A 26,445-nucleotide genomic window follows, 5' to 3' on the forward strand; every position below is an offset into this window, starting at 1 on the left:
TTATCATTTATCCCTTAGCCAATCCCTTAGCCAACTGTATAAAGAACTCCTCCTAGGAATGTATTTCTTGTTGAATTAATTGGCTCTCTGCTTTTTTCCATAATTTTTGTCAGAACAAATTAGGTGACTCAAGGAGGTAGCCTGTCTCCTCCCAGGACTAAAAATTTTGTTTATGCACAAGAACAGCTAAAAATCTGCTAGAAAGTGTGTTTAAAACTGTGCACAATAAATGACAAAACTGGGGTTTTACTTAAAGGGGTTGCAAATTTTAATATTAGTTATTAAATGAAGAAAAATAGTTGTTCCACATTTCTAGCAAAAACTATCTGTATATGTTAGACCAATGAAATGTTTTATAGTATTTAAACCCTTTCAGCCCAGATTTAATTAAAAAATATTTGGTAATGGGAGGGTAACTCCATGACCAAGTTATCATTTACAACAGCATCTGAGATCTAAGAATACACAAAAGTGCACTTTCCTTCGAGCTGCAATGGAAACTGTGCTTGTGATCTAAAAATGGTGTATTAGGTGATGTACATCCCAGTCACAGGACTGACCATTGTTTTTTATCATCTGGTTTGAAGCCCAATGAAGTCAATGAAGAAGTCCAAAAATAGAGAATTCGAAAAACAAGACAAGCATGCGCTGTAAATATTTCATACAAAATAAAATGTCTGTACTGACACAAGCAAAGAAGAAGATTCTGACCAACAGAGCTTACAATCTACTTTTATTTTAGGAGTCTTACTCCTGTATATTCAGTTTTGTTTTTTTTTTTTTTGTTCTTTTTGACAAAACTTTACATTGAAGAAATTAGGGTAGGGAATGCCATGCACAACTTGGCATACTAATAAACCAGAAATATGTAAGTGTCCAGTTGCCAGTCATATTTTAGCATTAAGAAACTTAGAGTTGCAAGATTTGTAATAAAGAATATTGTAATTGGTTACTGGTTTTCACTATACCTTCTTTGTTTCAAACGCATGTATACGTATCAAAATAAGTGATGAGTGGCAAGGGATTGACCCTTCCCTATAGATGGTTTTGTTATAATCATTCTCTACGACTCAGATGACAAAGTAGTGCAGGGCATATGTGGAGAAAATCTTTTTATATGATCTTTAAGTATTCTAAGACATTTGTCAAAATGATGGTCATAAGCATTTTAACAGGTGTAAACTGAAGGACAAAATCTATGGCTCCCCCTTAGATAAACTGAAGGAGTGAACATAACCCAAAGTCAGAAATTGTATTATTTCCAGGATCACCTGGTAAAAACAAAGCAGAAAATGGATGAAAAAAAATAAAATGAATGCAGCTACCACATCTGCAATATATTACATATTTGATTTGAGGTTTATTTTGGTATCAGGCCTCACAGTAACAAACATAGGTCCTTAATCTATCTAATCTAATCTATAAAACACCTTCTTATGTTGGTGTTCTTTATTAAAGTAACCATACCGTGGCATTCCACGCACACATCTGTTTCTACGATTCCCCACACACAATTTACAAATCAAATCAACTTTGTCAGGAAGGCGGAGTATTTAATGGAGTATTTAAATAATTCTTGTTTGTGCATTTGTTGTTTTTCTTACACCTGAAATATTTTTCAAAGGCCCAGAACTAATTATGACTGTTATTTTTCCCTGTATAATACTTCCTTTTCCAAAACTTGCTTCTGAATAGCGAGGTTACGCGATGCCTAATTATCGTGTCTTTGATGTTTCAGAGAATACACCCAGATAACACTAAGAAATAGTGGATAATTGTTTCATTCTTCTTAATTAAATATTGTCTCTGAGTTCTCGGTTTCAAGTCGGTAAAAATCCTCAGTTCAGGTTAGCTTCAAACGACTGTTTTGCTCTACGTGAGTGGGGAATTGTGAAAGAAGAGTGATTTTTGTGTCTGGCACGTTATCATTCCTGGCAGATTTGCACAGCCTAGGTAGAACGACGGGGGTCTGCCTAATATTGTTTCTGCAACACACTACCTTGCTGAGCTGAAAACAGAACGTTATTGAAATCATTAAAGAGAGGATTTGTTTTTGTCCTGCCACCCCCCACCCCTTCCTGTTCTCTTCCTTGTTGATATTGCTGTCAGCCACAAATTAATGTGACAATGCTTACCTATAATTCCCCAGCACCTTCCATGGCTAGCATATGTAAAGCAATAGCTGATTTTTCTATCGTCAAGCTTAGCATATGTCTCATGTTGGCTCCATCAGGCCTTTGGGTCGGTCCCTTGAGCGGCACATCACTGGCAACTCTTAGCCCCTCGGCCTCAAAAAACCAAATAGCTTTGAATCATGTTGTGCTCTAATGCTAATTTCTGGGCTGATGCATTATGGGAATAAATGTATCTGACATGTTATGTCAATGCCACGTCTCTTTGTATCGCCTCTTTTTGTGTGTCAGCTGCATTCCTACAGATGGTAATCCATAGAAAACACTCTTCTTTTTTTTTTCCTTGAGTTAAAAAAAAAGAAGAAAAAAAAAAAACAAGCACAGCACCAAACCTCTAGGTGCAGAAGGCTGTTAACGGTTGCTGATGATAGTAGGCAAACATTAACATAATAATTAGTGTCTTGTAATTGTTTCATTAAAACCAGTTGTTCCATTTCTCCCCGTGTTTTCCCAGAAGAGAAGCTGAATTTGGACGACAGCCAGTGGGAGGACATACACGTTGTCACAGGAGCACTCAAGATGTTTTTCCGAGAGCTGTCGGAGCCCCTGTTCCCACGTAGCTTCTTTGAGCAGTTTGTAGAAGCAATAAGTAAGTGGAATATTTTTTTTTGTCTTTTGTACACAAAATGGAAACAAAATAATCGTACGGCCAAAAATTATTTTGGTGCTTATTTTTTTTTTGTTGCTAAGATTGTTTGCCGGTAATTTTCGAGGCTTTCAACAAAAAGCAGACAAAAAGGTGGAACATTCGATATGTTGCATGAAATTATTTCACGCTATTATTTGCTTTTCTCTGTTTCTTTTTAAACTATTTTTATTTGGGAGAATAGAGTTTAAAACGTTGACAGAACTGCGTTAGTGTCTGTGGTTGTAAGATACAGGAAGACAAAAATTTTAAGGTGGAAGCCAAAAACATGACTTAAAAATTATACAACTCATCTGTGTTTTGGATGATGGGTTGTAGAATGCTGTAGAGTGGCTCCATGTCCTACAAAATGTCACTTTAAACTATTCATTACAAAAACAAAATTGCTCATTTGACAATGTAAAAGGTTGGCATATAGAGCAGTGTTTCTCGACCTTGAGGAACCCTTGAAATACCTTTCAGGTATTCAAGGAACCCCTACTATATTAACCATATCCACAGTTCATAGTACATTATTGGGGTGGTCAATGGAAAGAATGCCTCTTAGAGCATTACAGCCCAGTGGGAAGAATATCACCCTTACAGATAGCCAAAAACATCCGAAAGAAATGGTTATTACCAGCAGCAGAATTGGGGCCAAATCAAACATTTGCAACCCTAGCAAGTCAAAGGGTCTTAGTCTAGGCTAGACTGGTTAAAAACTGATGAATACTCCTTTGCTAATGAAAATTAAATTTTTCATAAATTACCAACAGTAGTGCAACTATGAATCAAATACTCAACAGAGCACCTTAACACCATTCCAGGTTATAACCTCCTCATATCTCCCCCCATATACATACCCAGACTTCAGAGTGGTCATGTGACTTTGTTGAGGTCAACCTGCATTTGTCTGCATGCCTAAATCAACTTGATGACAGCTCACAAAGAAAGGCGGCTCAATGGTTCACAGGAAAGGCTAATGCTGTGTTTTTTTTCAATCATCCAATCACATTCCAACTAGTATCTTGCTTTTTCTTGCCACCTTATAGTTCATTCAAATTCAGCCTCAACTCATTTATTTAAGTGAACATATATATTCCAAAGAAAATACCTTAATTTATTAAATTCACCCTAATAGGTAAAGTTAAATATTGGTGTCACCAGAAATAGAAAAAAAGATTCCAAGTTACCAACTGTATTTGTGCTACCCTTTTATCATGTACAATGATTCAAAAATCATGGATTAAGTTAAATTTTTTCCATCTACCTGTTATTTAAAACATCTTATTCCAACTTCTTTTCCCAGCTAACATCTGACATATATTTCACAAATGTTTTACATTCCTGATTTGGCAGAAAACACTTAAATTCTTATTTAGAAAGTAAAGAAATATATGTGGTTTGCGTGTCTTGTTCAGCTTTTGAAGTGTCAGATTTAAATGCAGCGTGTAGTCCGAAACTGAGACCTGCAGAGACATCAGCATTCTGTAAACATAATATTGGGTAAAGTCCAGTAAAAGTTAGTGTCACCGAATTCCTGGTCTTCGGTATGAAAACTATCTGTTTACACTGGTGCATTTTATGTTGAACTATTGTTCATTATGTTAATTTATTCTTACAAATACTTGTTCTGTTTAAAATATAATTACCTATATTCTACACAGTTGTGCCAGCTCAATAATGCCTATGTAATATATACCTCTTTCGAATGGCAGCCAACAACAGTTGGGTTTGGCTGCGTCAGCCTGCAGTTGACTTTGACATATGACTGCAGTCTGGTATTCAAAGTGTAAAAATACGTTTAATAACTGCAATTTCAACTCCGCATAGCTGTGATCATTTTCTCAACTGCTGCGGTAGTTTAGATACATTAGGCAAATCTTTTTACGTGACACTTTGAACCAATCTCACGTCATTTGTATATTCTGGATTAGAGTGAGGCCAATTCACTATTGCTGAGGGCACAGACTGTAAAGAGACCTTTTACATAAAGTATCTCAGTGAGGGAGAGCCACAACAACTAAAATGGAGTTAAAGTGGAACGTTCATTTAAAAAAAATAAAAAGAAACACACTTTCTTGTGAAAAGCCCTTGATTCATGCATAAACCACACTGATTTCTGCACTGAAACCGAAGGTGGCATTGTAAGATCTGCATTCTATGCTACAGAGCTCCACCAATTTCCAACACTCTCTTCTCTGTTCCATTGCATCATTCCTATGCATAGATTAATCTATTTCCCAGCAAAAAAATATTTTCCCTCCTTTCAAAAGAGGCTATTGGCTATTGGTAAATGGGTGAATGTAGCTCTGGGGGTCATGCCTACACCAACACACCAATAGGAACTAAAATGTCTCTCTCTAGAGTCATGAGTTAAAAAAATAATGCTGATCATGGCGTGCTCTGGAAAGGAAATGGTGGGGGTTATAGATATTTTTGGATAATGGATGGACATACAAAGTACCTTTAAAGCTAAAATGATAAGCTCATATTTTTGAGTAAAATGATAATATTCGTTTCAATACCAAACACACTGGTAACACTGAATTTTTCAGCATGATTTCACCTACATTTGTGCTAATTAATAGAAAATGTTGACACAAAATTACTCAGTAATAAACTTAAAGTTCACTCACAGAAGTTCATACCGATACAAAATGTGCAGAATGAAGCAAAAAGAAACGAAAAAATACCAAACTCGCAATTTCTTGTGTGATTTCTTTTTTCCCTATCCTAAATTTTCTTGCAGATGCTTGGCCTGTCTCCTAACTCATGCTAATTATATTCATAATTAAATGTTAAACAAGACTTGACTGAAGCCAACTGGCTTGCACAGGTGTCTTTGTGTATGAATGGCTTACTGCATATACAATAAATCTTTGCACCCCAATGGGCCCTTACGAAGGAGCCACTGAAGGTGAAAGCCCAATGTTCGGAGACAAAGTGTGCTGTACAAGACCTGAACAAATACCAGCCATGGAGGAATATCACTAAGCAAGAACAGAGAATTTGGCAAAAAATCAGACATAGGTGAATTAAAACATTCTCGATTTAAGAATATGCTGGATGAATGAATTTTGTTTTATTTAGAAATGTTTTCAAGCTGAGCTCCAAGAAAACAACAAAATCTGGTTGTATGAGTTAGATGTGAGTGGATTTCCTGCCAAAAGGTTTTAGATTATGCTCAGCCAGTTTGGAAATGCAGACAACTCTATCTGAGAGCATGGCTAGGTCTGTTACCTCACTTTTTAGGCAAGGCATTTGAGCAAAATAATTTGGTCATAGTCTACTCACCTTGCTCCAACCTGCTGTTGGGTTACTGTTGCAGCATCATTGCATTAATAAGACCATACAAACTCTCCTGTGCGTTCTAGTGTTAGATTGCCAGCATTATGCATCACAGTATAGACTGAATTCTTGCTTTTATGGACATCTCCTTCCCAGTCATTGCCCAGGAGATATGAAAAAATAAGAATTCAGGTACTTATATAAGCTTTGTTATTAAAATTAAAAGGTAAAGATTAATAAAGGTTGCTCATAACTGTCAACTATTTTATCTTACACAATAAAATGATTGGCATTGTGAAGTCTGAGCCCTTCTTTAAACCAGCCACACTAAGGCAGTACTTAATGATATTGCAAGGGATAAATGCTTACATAAACATTCTCTTTCCTTCAGCACTCGGTTGTGAGCAGACTCCTTATGCTCTCACTTACAGTGCAGGATGGCTGCTCCTGCGTTGACAAAGTGCCAACTATAAGTGGCTTTAGGGGGCTTCACTGGACAAATATGTGAAGAATACTCACATAGGCCTAAATGTATCCTCACATTGGTATCTTGTAAGCCTCTGCACAACAGATTACACAGTGGAAGAGAAAAAGTTTTGGGCCAGTTTCTTAACTAGTCAGAGCTCCATGGTTGTGCACAGTGAAACTGTGAAAAGAACTATATAAAAGAGAACAATCACCTAAACTATTTCCTTCTCCAATCACATACCAAACATCAGAACAGCCAATTTCACTTACTTTCACATGTCGCATGTGCAGTTTTCTAACATGCCTCCCATGTCTCATTCACCCAAGTTGCTATATATACTTCGTCAATCTCACAAAGGGTTCTTACAAATATGGGGGACTTACAAATATGATACCTAAATATAGGTATGTCAACATATACCCTGCAACCATGATACTGCAGATTTGAAGATGGTTGGGTGCCACAACAGGTGGCCATGGTGCCTAGGGCTATGGCCTAGGTAGCCTATATAGAAATGCAGTACTGGTCTACCTTCTATCTGGAGAAATTCACCTACTTTGTTGGTCCAGGTGACAATTGTTACCAGTCACCATAGAAAGTAAAAAAAAGTGAAAGGGGTGAGGGTAAATCCTCCGAATCACTTGCTACTCTGTCAATTTTTTAGTTTTAGGTAAATAGAATAAAAATATATTATAAATAGAATATAAGTAAGAATTAAAAATAATTAAAGCTGGGTATGCACTTAAGCCCAATATTACAGCCATCCTGTGCCAAGGGTAGGTTTGAATATAATAATATTATGGATGAATTTAGGTGCACAGATACCTCTTCCTACTTTAAAATCAATTTCTGCAAACCTTAGATGCATGCAGAGGAAGGCCCATGTTGTTGCTGGCAGCAACAAATCATAGTCTCCCTTTAATTTCAGGAATAGAGAGGTAGATGAATGATTGTTGCTATCAGCAACACAAACACTCCATCCATCAAACCTTTTGACAGATATGTCTTATTGTTTTGAGTATTACAGGAGTGAACAGAAGTGAAGCTACAAACATTTCAGGAGCCAGACGGATCAGAGCCATCTGGATTTTGCAAAGAAGAAGGGAGCAGCTGCTCTCACTGAGCACCCCGATAATGCTACGTGCCAGTCCATTTTGTAGGTGCCATGTCACCCTGGTGCCTGGGATAAAGCCAGTTGTGTTGTCATTTACATCCAGAGATGCTGCTTAACTTTCCTAGTCTTTTCTCAGGAACAGATGGAAAGAAGATGGTTGTCTAGTCCTCATCATAAAGGATTTTACTCTTTTCTTTAGTCATCATCCATACATGTGTCAGACACATCTGCTGAATCCTTCAGGTGTGCCAAACATTTGTATTTAAAAGCCATTTTAGGACACTTTGTGCCTGGCTTTCAGATGTTTTATTGTAGCAGATCATGGGTGGTTCCATCAAGGCTTTGGAAAAATATTCTAAAGCTGAAATTCATATACACAACACATATACACCAAATGTTTTTTTTCTGGGTGAAGTAAGTCTCGTGTTTCAGCCAGGCTTGTGACTTAAGCTTCCCTTGCACAACCAAGTCTTCAGTTTTATTAAAGTCTATAACTTTAACTTGTGCAGTAGTGCAGCATGGTCAATGGATCATGGCAACCCACTGATTGGACAATGAAAGAACAGCAAGGAAGAGATGGGGGCTTTATTCTTTTCCCCCTTCTTGGTAATATGTTCAGACAGCACTGTGCAGAGCAGTAAAGCCATCATTGGTTCAAAATTCTACCCCCTTAACAGTCTGCTACATTTTAAAATTAAATGTAATATTTTAATGCAGAACTGGACTAAATTGTATTATTTACACAATTTACAGCAAACATTTGCTTTGCCCAATTAGGGTAAATTTACAAAAAGCTTTCTCTGCTCCCTCTAGGGCAGTGAGGGAAAGGTAAGTTAGTGCTTCTGGTGGGATTTGCATTGATATTACCATATTGCTTTGCCGTGCATGACACTAGCACAGTGTCACTTTATTACTTATGCCTCATTCTAACATTTACCTAAAGTAAGACACTTAAATCCTAATACAATTTTACAGCACTGTGTAATATTAATAATAATATTATTAAACTTAATCTAAAATCAGAAAAGACTGTGCCTTATTAATAATATACAGAATTTATATAGCGCCAACATATTACACTGCACTTTACATTAAAAAGGGGTTGCAAATGACAAATAAAGATAGATAAAGTGACACAGGAGGAGAGGAGGACCCTGCCCAAAAGAGCTTTCAATCTAAGAGATGGGAGAAATCGCACAAAATAGCAGGGGGAATACTTGGCAGCATGTTGTACACTGTTATGTAGAAGCAGTGATCTCCCTGTAGAGTTCCAACAAACCCCCTACTGAATTAGAGGTCTCCAATCAGCAAGGGGCATGAGCTAGATGTATGATTTAACAGGGTGGTGTTGGACCTCTGCAATGAGGCCACTGCCCCTATACGGAGAGAAAGAGTGCTAAGACAAAATCAGTTTTGCCAAAATCACCTTACTCATCCCCACTCTGCACCCAAAGCACCCACATTCTGTGTCAAAACAATACAGCTCCAATATATCAGCACCAGAACAAATTATTCTGGATTTTGTTGTGCGGCAGACTTTTTTGCTCAAATCCAGCTTTATTGGGCCTATGTTAGTGCAATATTGTTCATTATGCATTTAATAACTTGACCAGTAAATTATTCTTGATTCAAAAGCTGCAGCTGACCATGGAGATTAAAGCAACCAATACTGATGTGAAAAACATTAACACTTAGCCCTGGGAAATCCTGTGAGCTTGCGCCAGAAACTTCATCCATATATTAATGAAACCTCTTGACTTGCTGAACACCATTTATCAGAGCAAAGTATTTAGAGAACTTGCAGCTGGATATCAGCCACTTTATAAATGATACATCAAAACTGACTTTAACAAAAAAAAAAAAAAATAGGGCAATACAGAAGAATTAGGCATGCATGTTGCGTTAAAGTCAATAAAAGTAGAGGAACAGAGAGATCCCCCCACCCCTGTAACACAAGAGTAACCTCGATAGCCAGCCCAGGGATGCTGGCGCCAGGAACACAAGCATGAATTCAGTAGCAGATGTCAAGGTCTGCAAGTCGTGTCCAGCCAACTTCAATTTGCACATGTTCCTAAGCAGCTAAAGCGAATGCTTTGTGTCATCATTTACAAGCAGCTCAGCATTAATAAATCAAGCATCCTGTTAAAAGTTATCTTGATTACATACATCTTGTTTAATATTCATAATTGCAACCTGTGTTTATAGTTCTGTTTCAGCCCATTCCCTTTTTTCTTGAAGTGGCAACTAGGAAAACAATGAAATTAAGTTGTCACAAACCTGAGCTCTTTAAACTGAACATATGATGAAAAATGCATTAGTTGGAGTCACAGTCAGAGAAAACAGAATGTCTATATGATATGTGGATCCAAACATAAAGGCAGATGAAACACAGTTGTGTGGAAATTGTTGACTTTTTCACTATCTGAACTGACAAATATTCATGCAAACAGATAAAGACGATGAGTTAGACAAAACAGAAAATTAACATAAAGTATTAATTCACATAACCTAAATTAACAAAAAAGCAGAACACCCACTACATTTACAGCCATTTCCAAAAGCTGAAATGAGAATCAGATGCTCTGAAATAAATGTTTAGACCTGTTTGTGGAGTATGCAGGTAGAGTCTGTCATATAAAAAAACCTGGGAATTTTAGGATTTGTGTTTCTTGTGTGCTGTTGATAAGTTTGGTACCATCATGTCAAGATCAAAAGATGATTTAAAGCCCCTAGAAAGAAGGTTATGGATGTCGTAAGAGGCTAACAAGAAATTTTTAAAAAAGGATCACCAAGTTATTAGAAATCAGGAAAATAGGGTATTTTAAAGATTTTAGAAACTGCTAATTTTTCCACAACTAGATGGTTCATCACATTCAACCCAGCAACTGTCCATTGGTTGCTAAAAGACTTCTACAAGAACCTAAAACATATATTGTCAACTCTTCTATCTGCATTCGTTTGCAACCACAAAGAGACTGCATCTACTTACCTGCATGGATGAGTGTCAAGAAATAGCATTTGAACTTTAAAAATACCATTGAAGCAAGAATAAAGTTTGCCATGGAACATGTGGACCAGGACCAGATCAGGTGCAACAAGAAGAAAAAAGACAAAAGATAGACACCAATTGGCAAGCATGATGGTTGAAATGTTATAGCTTGAGGTTGTTTGGCTTCTTCGTGGGCCTGGACAGCTTGGTGACATTAGGCCTGATATTTTATAAATCTCAATGACTAGAGAAAATAGTCTAGCGTGGGAAAACTTGGGTGATCCAGAAAACCTGGAATGGATTTCTTAAAATCATTTGCTATTATTTGGCAAATGTTTTTAATCCTGGACCAGAACCATTCTAGGTTTTTATGGATCACCCAGGCTCTCCCATGATAGTCTATCTTCCTTAATCTTGGAACGCTTTAATAAGTCAGATCCTTTGAGTCAATGATGAACATATACTGCATTATGTCAAAATCAAAGTTAAAATGTAAATCACGTGATAATACTCTGAAGCACATTAGCAAATGCACCAAGGAATGGTTCAAAATGAAGAAATGCAGGGTTATGGATTGGGTTGCTCAGTGCACTGATTTGAATCCCATTATATTGTTAGGAGGAAATTTAAGCAGAAAGCTCATGGAAGTAAACCCAGATACATCTAGTATCTAAAGGAATTCTGTATTCTGCCAAAAAATTGACAAAGAGAATGTCATAAATTAGAAGCCAGTTTTACAATAGGTCTACTTGTAGAAGTTATTTCAGCTTTAGATGCCAATACCAGCTTTTAAGGATTTTACTTTTTCCAAAGCAGACCATTGCAACTACTGTGTTTTTTAATGGAATATAAATTAAAAAGGTAGTTTCCCTTTATTTAGTTATTCATTTATTTATTTGTTGTAGTATTTTAACTTTTATCTGTAAGCAATGTTTGAATGAATATCTAATATTTACTTGTTCCGTGATGAAATTTCCATGGGGTGTACTTCTTTTTGACATGACTATACATATATGAAAGCTGCTTTACCTGCCACATGATTCATATTTCTGTCTATCTGGTCCTGACATTTGCACAGCACAGGTCAGAGCAAGGGCGCTGATTTTTCTTTGGTGCAGTTAAGTAATACTTAAGCTGCGTACACACTTCCAATTTTTATCGTTGGAAATGAACGACGAACGATCGATTGGGCAAAAATCGTTCGTAAAAAAAGTAACCAACGACGCCGACGAACGAGGATAGTTGTTGGAAATGAACGACCGGACCGGCGGATCGGATTGGACGACGATCGTTGACCATCTATCGTGTGTACGGTCGTTCACTGATCGTCTATGGTCTGAGCATGCGCGGTGAACGAACGTTCGCTCACTTCCTGTGGTGCACGTCACTTCCTGTATCGTTCAAATGATCGCATCTATCGTGTGTACAATATCTGCGAACGATCGTGTCGTTATCTGTATGTACAGGATCGGTGCTATACGATCGTTCGCAGATATCGTGCAGGATCATTCGTCGTTCGTTTACCAACGATAATAATTGGAAGTGTGTACGTAGCTTTAGAGGTCTTGTCCCTCCTCCAGATTGATAAACTCCTTTTTCTTTTACTTTCAAAGCAGGATCATAACCTAAAAGGATCATAACCTAACAGTATAAATATAAAGTAGGGAAAAACATTTGTAAACTAGTTACACTGTTCAATGAAAACCACTGGCCCAAAACAATCATGATGTTCAAAGTGTATTTTCAGCACAATGTCAAGGTATTAGCTCTCGAAGCCCTGTATGCAGAAATTGCACTTAAGCTCAGTAATACACCCCTGGTATAACCTCATTACTGTGCTGAAAATGCACTTTGAATATTGCCTTTAGCTTTGGCTATTGTTTTTTTTAATGCACAAATTTCATTGCAGCTCACCAGTGTAAATAAATAGTAGACAAAAAAACAGAAATGTTTATAAAGCAGTGAATGAGACTTAAGTAAACATTCACCAGTACAAAATCAATCTCAATTGAAATACATGCAAGATTCACTTGAAATAAATGTTTGTTGAATATCATATTCCATGCTTTATAAATAGATCCCAAGGAAACTAATTCAAGATTAATTGAACAATTTACAACTTTTTACAATCTTAAGAACAAATAGCCTGTTGAAATTTTTCCACCTATTTAAAAATAATGGAGCTGTAAAAATGATATTTCTGCCTTCTAGTTTTTGCCGTTTTATTGCTTTTAGTTTTTCCTTTCCTATCTTAAACAGCGTTTACATCAGAGATTATTTTCCTGTGGTTGGTAAGCATTGAGTGATATTGGTGCGGCACAATTATTGTCTGGAATAGTCTGTAACTTTGACAAATTCACCTCCAAATATCATCAAGCGAGCTCGGAAAATTGCTTTTATGATCTAGTCAGGATCTTTGGGCGGTATTAAAAAAAAAAAAAACAGCGCTGAACTCTGTGGATGGATAGTGTTTCTCTTTTGTTCAACTGTAACATAATATTACGTTGTGTGATTATTGTTCTTGGAGTTTATTGTAGAATAGACTGTCACTATATTTGTTTTATCCTCTTACGCTATGATTGTGTTTGGTACAGTTTTGGGTTTTTTTCTTTACTGGTTGATTAAAATGATCACTACCAGTGACATGTTTCACATAAAAGATCTAAAGCTATACATGTATTTAAAGATACTACGCAGGTATTTAAAGGCATTCTGTCACCAACTTAAAAAACAAAAATTACACAAAAAAAATCAAAACATTATAAATGCTTACTTGCAATGTTTTCCCTTAGCATAAATGTTGTATTTTTTTTATTATTTGGGCTTCATTGGCTTTTTGAATTTGCAAAAAAATGTTGCTAAAACAGTAAAAGTCAATTCCCTAGGACAGCCCCCTCTCTCTTGTTATAGCCCTCCTAAGGATGTAAGGAGAGAGCAGTTAGCAGCACCCTAGCACCCAAACCTAGAACTTGAGAAAGGGGGACAATTTGGGATGGAGAAAACATTTGTTTTGCAGTGAGAGAAAAACATTCCCTGCATTGGTGGTCAAAAAAAGAACTAAATTGCCTGATGTCAACAGAAAGTGGTTAGCAGGGGCAGAAAAATGGTCTGGAATCACTGAGTGTTTGTGGTCAACAGGAGGAAAAAATGGCTAATATCAGCAAGAAGTATAATTGCCAAGCGTCAGTGACTGGTGGGAAGACAAATGCATAGTGTTGGTGGTCAATGTGAGGAAAACATACCTGGCAATATGTGGACCAAACAAAATGAAATTAGTGTGTATGGGAAGAAGAATGTTTTTACTTCAGGGTTCAGTAGGAGAAAAAATAATTAGGGACATTGGATTAAATAAAAATGTATCAGTCAATGGGGAGGGGATCAGCAGGGTGCTTAAGTGGTAAATGTGTGCGTGTAGGGTGGGAAAATGGAGAACTTGGTGGTCAGTGGAGGTAAAAGGTGGGAGAATAGGGACATTGGTGGTAGTTTGTGAGAAAAGAGTGGGAAAATGGGACATTGGTGGTAACTGGGAGTAAAGAGCTATTGAATTTTCTTTCAATCTAATGAGTATCCCGTGCCACTGCCCTCACTCTGCCTCCTCCTGCTGTTTGGATCATGCTTCTAATATTGGGTGGGAGATCACTTCCAGAAAGTTTGTGCAAAGTTAAAACCAGATACTGGACACGTCATGGATCCAACAGTGATAAACAACAATCTCACCAAATGTAGGATGATCAACATACTAAATCTTCACCTTTTTTTTTAGATAAGATGCATTTTAAAACTTGTAAGCACATTTTTCACTGAAAGTCACTACATTTTACCATTGCCAAGGTTTCAGTGGTGGAAAATTACCAATTTTATTCTTTTGTTGATACGTGTATAACAATCTGAGCAGAGTCAGTCAACACCACTCAATATTCTATTTAGGATGGGTACGCATAGAAAATTTAGAGTTGTAACCTTTGTCTAAATACAAATATATAATATATCAATTGATCTAATTAGTAAACTGATGTCCAAATATTCTTTCCTTGATTAATAATTTTCTTTAACTTTATTGTGCTTATCCAATTCATATAACAAAATACAGAACAAAAAACAAATCACAGAAAAAAGGACAATCATAAAACAAACAAGCCACTCTTTCAATGTAATCAGTGTTTACAAAATCAAATTAATTTTGAAGCTTATTTACCTTTTCGGGAGGAAAAAAAATGATAATCTTTAGAGACAATAACAATATTTCTGAAATTTTCCCGTGAAAAGTTAATCATTTAGATTCATTTATGGGGTGCTTAAAATTCTAATCACGGAAGGTGCCAAATGTTATACCTAATGCTCCTATGGCGAATGGGCTCCGAAATACCAGCATTTTGTTCTTCTCTATGACTTCTGCACGGACCAGAGTCACTCACTGCCTGGTGGCACTGAGAGAATGCTCGTTTAGCATCACTCATAAAAACTCAATTCATCAATGTGAGCATAATTTGCTCTGAACGGGAACGCTCACAAAAGGGTGAATTTGTAAGATAGACAGGTGGTCCGAGATCCCTCTCTGATACTGAATGATATGAATAATAGATTCTGCTATGTGTATGCCAAGACTTGAGTTGTAAACACAGCTGCCTCCTTTCCCGTCCAGAATAACAGCTTTGAGAATGGAAGCACAGGAACCTCGGCATCCACCTGAGGACTCGGGCTGAATTCACAAAACAGAACACTGACGCACTGTCACATACAACGCGACTTGGAAAAAACAAACCCATAAAATGCATCGTGCTCGCTGGGCCATATATTAACCCAGGTTTTTCTGAACTCAACCAATTAATAGCTTGACAGACATGTCTAAACTAATGGCTGCATCGTTAAACCAAGGCACAGGCAGAGTTCATACAAAATCTATGATACAGAGCCCTGTGCAAGAAGGGGGTCATTAAACTATATACAAAAAAATGTGGATGCTGCAAAAACAAAAATAAAAAATACAAAAAAGTTAAAACATGGTAAACATGGCAAAAAAGTACTTGGTGCTTAACTGAAAATTACCTGCAACTGAGTGGTATGTTTTTGGTAACCCTGATGGAAAATTCATTTTTGTTCACACTTCCTAATATAGATGTGACTGTGATTGACCTCATTAAAATAATCTCATCAATGGGTACTAATGTTTTAAAGCCCCGCAGGCCTCATGTGGTCCTTTGGCATTTATTGAGCGTTCAGTGTCTTTGTGTTCCCATCAAGGCCAGGGAAGGAAATGTTTTCTTATGTTTTTGGCTTCTGGTAGTTGGATGGTTTGGTTTATTTCTTTTACACCACCCTATTTTGGTGTGTGGTCCCTTCCTTTTTCATTTTACGCATTTTCTTTCCTTGTTCTTTAAAAAAAGGAACTTACTGATTAAAATATCTAGTGTTGGCACAAATAATTGTCAAGGGGGTCGTAGGGAGCATAATAATGTAGCATATTTGCAGTCTATACCTTTTTCTTCTAATATGTCTGCGGTCATTGAACCTCTTTTCTAGTATGTCTGCTCTCTCTGACTATCTCTCTACTTTATTTACCCTGATGCCCTGATACCCTGATGTTTTAGGTATTTTCTTCGTGTTCTTCATTTCTTGTTGTATGAAGTCTCTGACCATCTACTGTAGCATATTTTCAGTCTACGACCATCTCTTATAGTATGTCTGTTATCACTGACCATTACTCCACCTTATTTACCCCCAATTTATTTTGACCACCACTGCTTACTTGGAAACCTATCATGTGAGAAAACATGCTAGCTATCTGGCCATCTTGACGAACTTTAAGTTTCAATATAGTTACGTAAATCTACTGATTTACTTCAATCATCCCGCCTTCCAAGGTTCTTGCCAGAAAAAAACAATAACATCATTCTCACTTGCCTGGGTAATAGCCGGGCTGAGTATGCATTTTTTGTATCAACTGCAGCATTTGATGTTGTACCACTGCAACTTAATTGTGTTCATCTACTGTTTATTGAAGTTGGAAGGCATCCCCATTCAAATCAATGTAATCAGCGGCCAGAGGCTACATGCTGGATCCAGGAATCTTGCTTCCAACTACTGGTATGTGATCACAACTACTTGCAAACAGTTGCAAAAAATGGTTCCCATCCATTGCCATACATGCCACTGGGCATGTAGTAAAACAGTGTATTCACAAATCTGAAGGAGACTTTAATCTATTACTATGATCGACAGCCTCCCAAGGGGCACTAGAGGCAGGAGAGGGCAAATCATGCATGGCTTCAGTTCCTGAAATTATTACTTTCTCAGGAGAACACTCTCAATTTTAGGGTATTATAAGTTCTCTGCAAACCTTCAGGCAGCTGTTATTTAGCAGAATGGCGATTATAGAATCTCACTGCCCTTCGTGAACCACACCTTTCTGCATTCACTGCTGTTAATTAGTGAAATCCTAAAAGTATGTGAGGATCCTGGTCCTCGAACACAGAGGTTGGACACCCCTTGTCTAAACATTCAAATGCAACAGAACTTCAAACAGTAAAAAGAACTCATGAACAAATTAGGCATTAATTATTTGCAGAGTATACTGTCACAGGTACAGACAGGCACATTACAGCAATCTGTGTAATTACTCCTAACACTACATGCCTACATTACACTACCTTCTCTCTTAAGTAAACTATTTAATGTCATATATATTCCAGGCCTGATCCAATCTGTGAAAACACATTGCTTTTCATGACATTTTCTGTTGTGTGTCCCAAACAATGTAAGAATTGTAAAGCTGCTTATTAGATGCCCAAAGAGCATGATATATGCATTATTAATTAAAGAAGGTACGTTTGGCTAATTGTCATTTCTATACAGTAGCTCTGCACTAAGATACATTTTAACAATCTATAAATAATTGATATTTTTTTCTTTCATCTTCCTTAGTTTGCATAAAATTAATGACTTGGTAAATGTTACTCGCTTCAAAATATTCTACTGCATCTGTGGAAATTAAACTAACACAGTAACCTTAGAAATGGAGGAATCAGGTTTTATTTCAAATTTTTTTTCCTATCTGTAAAAATTATAACTTGAGGAATTTTCGTCTGAATGACCCATATGGCGGAGTAAAAAAAAAAACAAAGGCCAATGAGACACTGAATGGGAATTTTTGTGTGCTTTTAGGGAAAGTTTGCAAGGTAAAGTAGACCTGAACTAAAAAAGTGAAGATCTGATTTGGTATAGGGAAAATCTAGAAATGCCATTTCTGCATAATTGTACTATAAAAAGGTTATTATTAAGATTATTATTATTTTCATTATTATTATTGACAATAAACAGTATGTATATAGCGCTAACATATTACGCAACGATTTACATTAAATAGGGGTTGCAAATGACAGATACAAACAATAAACCAGGAGGAAAAGACCCTGCTCTGAAGGGCTTACAATCTAAGAAAGGGGGGAAGTAGCACACAGTGGGGAGGGGGGGATTATGGACTAAAGGGTGAGTAGTGAGGGTTTTTTAAGAGACTGAAGAAGATGGGTAGGCAACTTTGAAACGATGGGTTTTAGGAGTTCTTTTAAATTTGCAGAAAGTGGGATCAAGCCTAAAAGGATGAGGGAAACCATTCCAGATAGTGGGGGCAGCCAAAGAAAAGTCTTGGAGCTGCGTGTGTGTGGAAGGTAAGAGTGAGGAAGTCAATAGTAGGTCATTGGAGGAGTTAGGAGAGTGGCTAGGGGAGTATTTTTCTATCAAGTCAGAAAGGTCAGTAGGGTAAGAACTGTGGAGGGATTTGAAGGCAAAGCACAGGCGCTTGAAATTGCTTCTAAGGTTGAAATGGAAGATAATGAAGAGAACTACAAAGAAAGGCAGCAAAAGAGGAGCGGTGGGAAGGCTGTGGTAAAGGTAGGTAGGTGAGTAGGTGGTTGGAAGGATGGATCTGTCTGCACCATTCATATTAGATTGTGGAGGATAAAATCAGGTTAATGGAATACCAGAGAGGAGAATGTTACAGTAGTCCAGATATGAGAGTTTGGTGGTCCCTGGGGAGAGGTAGGGGCAGATTTTGCGCAGGTGAAAGTGGCAGGACCTCTGCTTACCTTTCATTTGTGATTCCTCTTAAAAAATAGCAAGTAACTATAGCATATGAGGATACCTAAGCACTCGTGTTACTCATAGCTGAATATCTGCAGAGTGAGATCTGGCAACATATCCTTTGACTACTTGTCTCGTGAGATTTGGAGTTAGATTTGATGGTGCCAGTATTGTGCTGCTCACTGTTCTCCTTGTTGGACCCTCTGACTTGAGGAAGCAAAGCCCTCCCTCTACCAAGATGGTCACCCAGAGACACCATGCAGAACAAGGTATGGTAAGTCAGTATTTGAGAAAAGACCACTGATGGCATTTTATAGGCAACACAGGTGGCCAACCCTTTGCCCTCTGCCTGCAGTTTTAGTGCAGGGCATTCCTCTTTAAAACAAAACTTTAAGCAAATGTTATAAAATACACATAAAGTACTAATACTATATAGTACACATACTAAAATGCACATACTTTGCTAATTTACTTGCCAAAGACATTATTATTTCATATAGTATATCTTTTCATGTGTCCCTATTGTGCACATTGCAAAACCAGGAAAGTGTTGACCATAACAAAAGTAGAACTAAACCTAATCACTGAAATGTTTATATTTGTTTTACACAATGCTAACGTAAAATCAATAGTTGCTTTTCTGCCTCTAAATTTCTTGTGTAGGTATTTCCTGTTCTTCAATGACAAATGTCTTCTGATTGTACACCTGCATTGCCACCCTATAACAAAATAAAGACAATACAAAAATGTCCCAGCATACATACCAATTGGTCAGCAAAATAACATATTACATGTTGCATTACACAATTTGCATTAAAAAAAGAGATCTTAGTCTCACACATTTGTAAAAATATGTGGAAGCCACCCTGTCTCACCAATGCCCCTCTGTGACGTGTGGCCCCTAACTCTAATCAATGAAAGCTCTTGCCTTGGAACATATAAAGCAATGAAAAAATGGAACAGTTATGTCTGGAAGCTTCTCTGGTCTCTTTAAAGTATCAGGGGAACACAAAACATCCAGCACAGCTCAATGGAACTGAAAGACCTTAGTGTAGATGTTCTCAACCAGGGTTCCTCCAGGGGTTGCCAGGGGTAACTTGAATTGCGACTGACTGTCCTCCCATCTCATGGTGCCTGCATAATATGGGATCTAATGCCACTTGGCAGCTCACAAGCATGACCCCAATTCTTTCCAATGACTTTATTTTTGCAGGGGGTTCCCAAGACCTGAACAGTATTTTAAAGGTTCATCCAGAGTAAAAAGGTTGATAAAGACTGCTCTAATAGGTCCTTGCACCATATCAGCAAACAGATTCCTGCAAACTTTATTTATTGGAGGCTGTGCCAAGGAAGGTAATAGAAGTTAAAATGCTTATCATAGTTTAGGAAATATGGTGCTATTGAGGCTATGGTAAGACTGGCCATGAGTTTGTGGAGTGGTTATAGCTTCCTCATGCCAATGAACTGCTGTCACAGGGGAGATGTTGCAAGTGGCTTCTTCCCACAGCCCCCACAGAGAATGAATGGGGGCACCATTGAGTACTGGTACCGCTCACAGCCGCCAGCTATCAAACGTACCAATTCTGCTGTGCGGTGTAGGTCTGGCAAGGTCTGAACCTGTCCTTAATGTTTGCTGTCTGAATGTCCTACAAAATAATCACACAAGGTTAATCTTTATAGGCAGGATTGCTGTTCTGATGTGTCAAGGGGCAACATGACATTATGTGTATCATCACTACTCTTTAAATGAAAGGTATATTTTTACCTATATAAAGTGATTACTCTTTCAGTGGGTAAACTCATTTCATATGAGTGATAGCACTACTAGTTTATTGGTGTGACATTTGGCATCTAGTTGTTTTATTGCTAGCAAGGCTCTGACTCTTAAAGCTGATCTCCATTCAAATGTTAACCCTTCTCCACCCTGCCTTTTTGCACTTTAAATAACTGTTGGATCTTTTAAAAAGGTAAAATGTCATTTTTTCTTACCTAAAGCCACAGTCATGTGATGCTCCAGTTCCGGTGTCCTTCTTCTGAGACTATGTGACATGATACTTCCTAATGAGCTTTGTCCATGGATGGGCTTTGAAAATAACTTTTTCCTTAATTAATTAAGGAAATTTCCTTAAGTTAACTTAATTTCCTTAAGTTAAATGAAAAAGCCAGTGTTTTCAACTAGAGTTCCTCCAGAGTTTGCTAGGGCTTCCTTGAGCAATAAGCAGTTTGTGACTCTCAGGTCAGTTTAGGTGACACCAATGATAATTTTGTAAGGGTGACACTCAGAAGAGGCATTCTTCCCACACTAATGTACTGTACTGTGAGCTGTGTATATAGTAATTATAGCAGAGGTTCCATGAAGACCTGAAATTTATATCAAAGGTTCCCTAGTGCTAAAAAGATTGAGAAACACTAGACAGGAGGTCATCAAACTCTGGCCTTTAGGCCAGATACGGCCTAGCCAGTAGTTTGTTCCGTCCCAGCGCCCGCTAGTTTTTTCATAGTCGATCGGGGCCTAATCCTGGCCGGTAGGGGTCAGCAACTAGTGGCTCCGGAGCCTTGTTGTGGCTCCTTTCCCTATTTACCTTGACCAGCGCCGGGGTAAGGGGGCATTCCCTCTCCTTTGTTTGCATTGCAGAGGAGAGGGATTACCCTTCAGGGGTGTTCCTGGTGGGGGGCAGAGACATCAGCGCAGAACATGAGATAGGACTCCCGATAGGACTCCTGTGTCCCACGTGTTCCCAGGTGCTTACACGAGGGACACGGGACTAGATGCAAAAGCAGTAACAGAGAGCCAGGAAAAAAGAAGTAAAGTAAGTTTAAAAGTAAGTTATATCAACTAATGATGCATAATTTATCAGATGATTAATATATGACTAGTAACTAATCATATATTAATGATTAGTTACTAATCATATATTAATCATCTGATGAAATATTATTCTTACACAGTATTTTTATAGCGCCATCAAAATACGCAGCGATGTACAAAGTCGATAGTCATGTCACTAACTGTCCCTCAAAGAGGCTCACAATCTAATGTCCCTACCATAGCCATATGTCATTAATGTAGTTTTTTGGGGGAAGCCAATTAAGTTAACTGCATGTTTTTGGAATGTGGGAGGAAACTGAAGTACCCAGAGGAAACCCACACAGATACGGGGAGAACCTGCAAACTCCATGCAGATAGTGTCCTGGGCAAGAATAAAACCTGAGACCCAGCACTGAAAAGGCCAGAGTGCTAACCACTGAGCCATTGATCTTGAGATAATGAATAATGATAAACATACATTTAAATAAATAAGTATATAATCATAGGAATTGGATCAATTTGATCATGATCACAGTGATTTAAAAAGAAACATTTTCTTTTAAACAAAATTAGTATTTTCTTGTCATTAGGTATATTATGGCACAAAGCACCTATAAAGTCCCATTCCAAAAAAAATGCTTTGAACTGGTTCTAATAACGATTATCCTCATCATTAGAACCTGATATTGTATCTGCTCTAAGAACATACAACATCATGTTTCCCATTGATCACACTGTTTTTTTTTAATAAAAAAACCTTTCCTTGGACCTAGAACTTTGAAGCTCAGCACTGAAGGATAATATGACATTCTTTTTTGCTCCTACCAATAGTTCTCCATATGACTATTGTCAAGTTGACATATGGCTTGATAAATAATGTCTGAATCAAAAGAGGTGTCTATATCCTATTGCTGAATTTTGGAGTCCTTAGTGTTTTTCTTCAATGTTTCCTGTTGATCCGACCAGTCACTGCTACTCTCTCCTTGTGCAGCATTACTGGTCTTGTATCCACGTTCGGTGTAGTTTTCTAAAGGTAACCTGTTGTGGTTGGCCCTCTGTATCCCACCCACAGCTCTGATCTCTGCACAGACTATGCACTATAAAATCACTATTACATTTTCAATCTATTATCTGGGTTTGCAAAGGCACTCAAATCACCGAAAAGTAGATTTATAACCTTTGTGATTATTAATGATCAGAACATGAGCCACCATGCAATGAATGATGTGGCCATAATAGTGATATTTTTACACAATACGGTCAAAACCTAAAATATGTTTTACTAAGAATTACACTGCAGCATCCTCTAAGCTTTAATATTATTATGTCTTTTTTGCCATTTTTTTATTAATTTGTTTAAAATAATTGCTTTATGAATAGGGTTTAAAATTGCTGTTATGGTTAAATATACTGCATATGTACACTGTATATATAAATGAGTGTGTATTAAGTATAGATATACAATATAATCTTCAGTCAGCTGAACGCATGCTGCTAGCCTAACGCAAGAAGACATACGTATGTGTTCATTATACTAATAAACCCTCTATATTCCCCTGTGTTATATTATCACAAAGAGATTATGCTCTAATATCTGCGCATTCTGCACCAAAGTGTAGTCACTTACTAATCATGTGTCAAGATCTTCAGATAAAGCCACAGCTCCTAATATATTTATACATCCACAAAGGACTTTTTGCTGACCTCTCCTTCTCGTTTTTAACCCCGCTTATGTGTCACCAATGGCAAGCCCTGAACCGGTTTTAATAGAGTGGAGCCTATTATTCATTCAAATTGAGGTGCAGAAGCACTTAGGCTAGGGGAATTTGCATTCCACAAATGAGGATTTGATGAGCAAAAATGATAAGATATATATTATGTAATCTGTGCTATTTTGCAAGCAAATAAACAGCTCTTGGAATTGATAAACTTGAGAATATTTTATCCTCAAATGTTTACACATAAATGATTAAAATGCATTAGCTGATCTGTGTTACAGAAAGGGTTGGGGGGGGGGGGCATATTGCAGAAAAGAATCTAGTTGTGTTGCTTAAATTTGTAATGATCAAATTTACGTCTGGTTCTGTTGGTGTGCTTAATACGCGGCATTCTGCAAGAGCAACACTAATGCACAATGGCAGAAAGAGGCAATTTTAGGACTTTAGTAAAATGAATGTCTCTCAGTGCCGTGTGTTTGTCTTATCTACATCCCACATTATTGTAATAAGTCCACTCAAGAATCATTTCTTTTTGCATTTTTTTTTATTTTTTTTTTTTTTTACAAATCTCGCCCCTTATTTGCATGCAAGTAAGTTGTCAGCTTAAATCTTTGAAATGCAAAATATATCTCATTTCTATATTTCATCAAGGAGCCTTTCATGTTTAATAAATTACAACTTAGATCCTCCAAGACTTTGTTTTTCATTAACTAAAAGCAAAAGGATACATTTAAAATCTTAATCACAACCTGAAAGGATATTTGCAGGCAGTTGATATTTGGCGTGGCGGGGCCCTCGCCTTGTCTGAAAACGATTTTGTACGACAAGGATAGAACAATGATGTGTTGAGATAATGACGGCAAAGTTAACTTCTTCTACTGCACAATCCAGTGTGCAGCTTTGATTAAAGCCCCCCCACTCCTTTCCCTCTTTTGCTTTTAACCCATCTGCCTGGCACCGGAGAAAGTTCAGATACTTACAGGCAGCTGTGTGGTTAGTCAAGAAGCAGATTATGTAATCTGTCAATCTTCTTGAATTGCAGGAATTTTATAATCATCTATGGAACAAATGAAGCACAAGCTGCCCTAACAGTCTCTTTCATTTCTATTTTGTTGTGTTGACTTTTTTTTTCATTGTTTTGGATGACTGAATGAAGACTTGTCTCCAGTTGGAATATGAGAGCATCTGTTTCATGTATGAATTTTCCCTCCGGTCAGCCCCAAGTTCTACATTCATTTCCTAGTGCAGAAGGCTATCCCAACATGTCACCACTGGTCTCTCTGTAATAAGGTGGGGCACAGCAGCTTATGGGACTGTCATGTACGACAGCTGGCTCCATCATTTCTCGTACTGACGCCCTTCAACTGAAACACCATTACATTTTCTTTTTAAGGAAACTTGTTGCTGAATTCATGTTTTTAGTGCTGCTTTGTTTTTGGGATTGATCATTTTAAAAAGGTCTAAGATTGTTGCTATTATTGTTTCTCCTGAAGATGGTATATGTATTCTATTAATAGAGTTTAAAGAAAACCTGCCTTGGCGGTGGCACTTGTATAAAGAAGATGCTTTATAGAACAAGACTTCATATGCTTACCTCTCTGAAAGCCCATTTCTTGAAAAGCCATTTCTTCATTTCTGTCCTGGCCAAGATGTGCAAAAATGATATATATTGAATTACATACTCCTGGATCTGTGAATGCCTATTCCCCCATCCCTTTCTCTGGTTTCTCTCATCAGTTTTATACATCAATATAGCACAGCAAATGACGGGGGCAGCGGGCAGTCAACCCATACCACTGGGAAATTCTTACAGTGGCTGGATATAACTGAAGCAGTGACTCTTCAAGTTTTTTTCTTCTTATGGTGTCCCCCTGACATGAACACGTCCTATTGACTGTCCAGCAAGGGAGTCGTCACAGGATCCAGAGGAAAGACAAGAAGTAATGACATAAGTGCAAGGAGACCATCAAGGGCCAGATACACAGTTGGAGCCGGAGAGCCTGTGGTCTGGGTGTTAAAAGAAACCAAAATGCCCATTCTTGGCAAGAAATTATGTGCTTTTTGCAAAGTGTTCTGTGGTGCCCTATAACTAGGTCTAATACAACCTAATTATTTGGCATACCATGGCATTTCTCAGTATTTATTCACATGATATCTCAAAGCCTCAAAGGATGTTGAATATGAAAAATGGCCCCTTGTCTCTTTGATAGTGGGTCCTGCTTTGATAAGAATCTAAATGATATAGTATCTACACTTGGGGCCATCAGACTAATCCTAGTATTACTGGCCCTTGTCCCACGGCCCAGTCCTTCCCTGAGGAAGTACAGGTATGTCTGGCATAAAGTTAGCCTCCAATCTGTTTGCACCCTACATTTGCACATGCTCTCTATTGGGTCCTAAAACTAAAACAAGACCTTTGGGGGACTTTCACCAGCAATGACGGGAGAAACTTGTCCAGGTTTGGTTCATTCTGGTTCTGCTGAATGTCCTTTGAAGGTCTCTAAACCTAATGTTCAAGTTAAACCCTGGCTTCCATCCATTACTAACCACTTTAAATATCCTTAAGCAGTTGGCAAGTTCAACACGGACTATGAGACAGTTGTTGATGTACCCATTGGCTGGTTGTTATCAGAGATGATTCAAGATGAGGATATATTATGAACTAACATAGACAACAACCAGTAAATAGCCTTTTTTGTACCTTCTGTATAGCTGGTGCCCAACTGATGCTTATCTTGCCTAAAACTTTTAAATTATCAAAAAGGACTGGAAGGCGATTTACCTTGTCAAACCTTCAAATAGGTTTGTGAAAGAGCAGACAGCAAATGTTCAAGCTAAATTCACCATGGGTTCCTACTTTAAACATATCCCATTTATCAGTAGGTTGAAATATTTTGTATGTAATAATTTATTAGGATTTCTCCTTGTGCTCTTTTTTGTAGAGCTGTATAGCTGTAAAACACAACATATTCAGGCATCGAGCCTTTTGCGTATGTCAATCCAGCATACAATCATCATACACATATGATAATTATGCACATACTCCATACATACCATTTAAAAGTTATTATATACATATAAATATATATATATATATATATATATATATATCTATATACAAACAAAATGCAAAAAAATAAAAGCAGTGCATTCAGTGGGAGT

General features: G+C 37.5%; 1 protein-coding gene across 2 annotated transcripts in view; it reads left to right on the forward strand.

Moving 5' to 3' along the window:
• The window catches only part of ARHGAP15 (Rho GTPase activating protein 15), a 309,490-nt gene that overhangs the window by 239,376 nt on the left and 43,669 nt on the right, over nt 1-26,445 (forward strand). For both annotated transcript variants that reach the window (XM_072418118.1, XM_072418119.1), the window contains exon 13: nt 2,647-2,781. In XM_072418118.1, the coding sequence (XP_072274219.1) occupies nt 2,647-2,781 (135 nt within the window). The remainder of the gene's footprint in view (nt 1-2,646; nt 2,782-26,445) is intronic.

The sequence above is a fragment of the Pyxicephalus adspersus genome, chromosome 7 (assembly GCF_032062135.1).
Source record: "Pyxicephalus adspersus chromosome 7, UCB_Pads_2.0, whole genome shotgun sequence".
NCBI classification, from domain to species: Eukaryota; Metazoa; Chordata; class Amphibia; order Anura; family Pyxicephalidae; genus Pyxicephalus; species Pyxicephalus adspersus.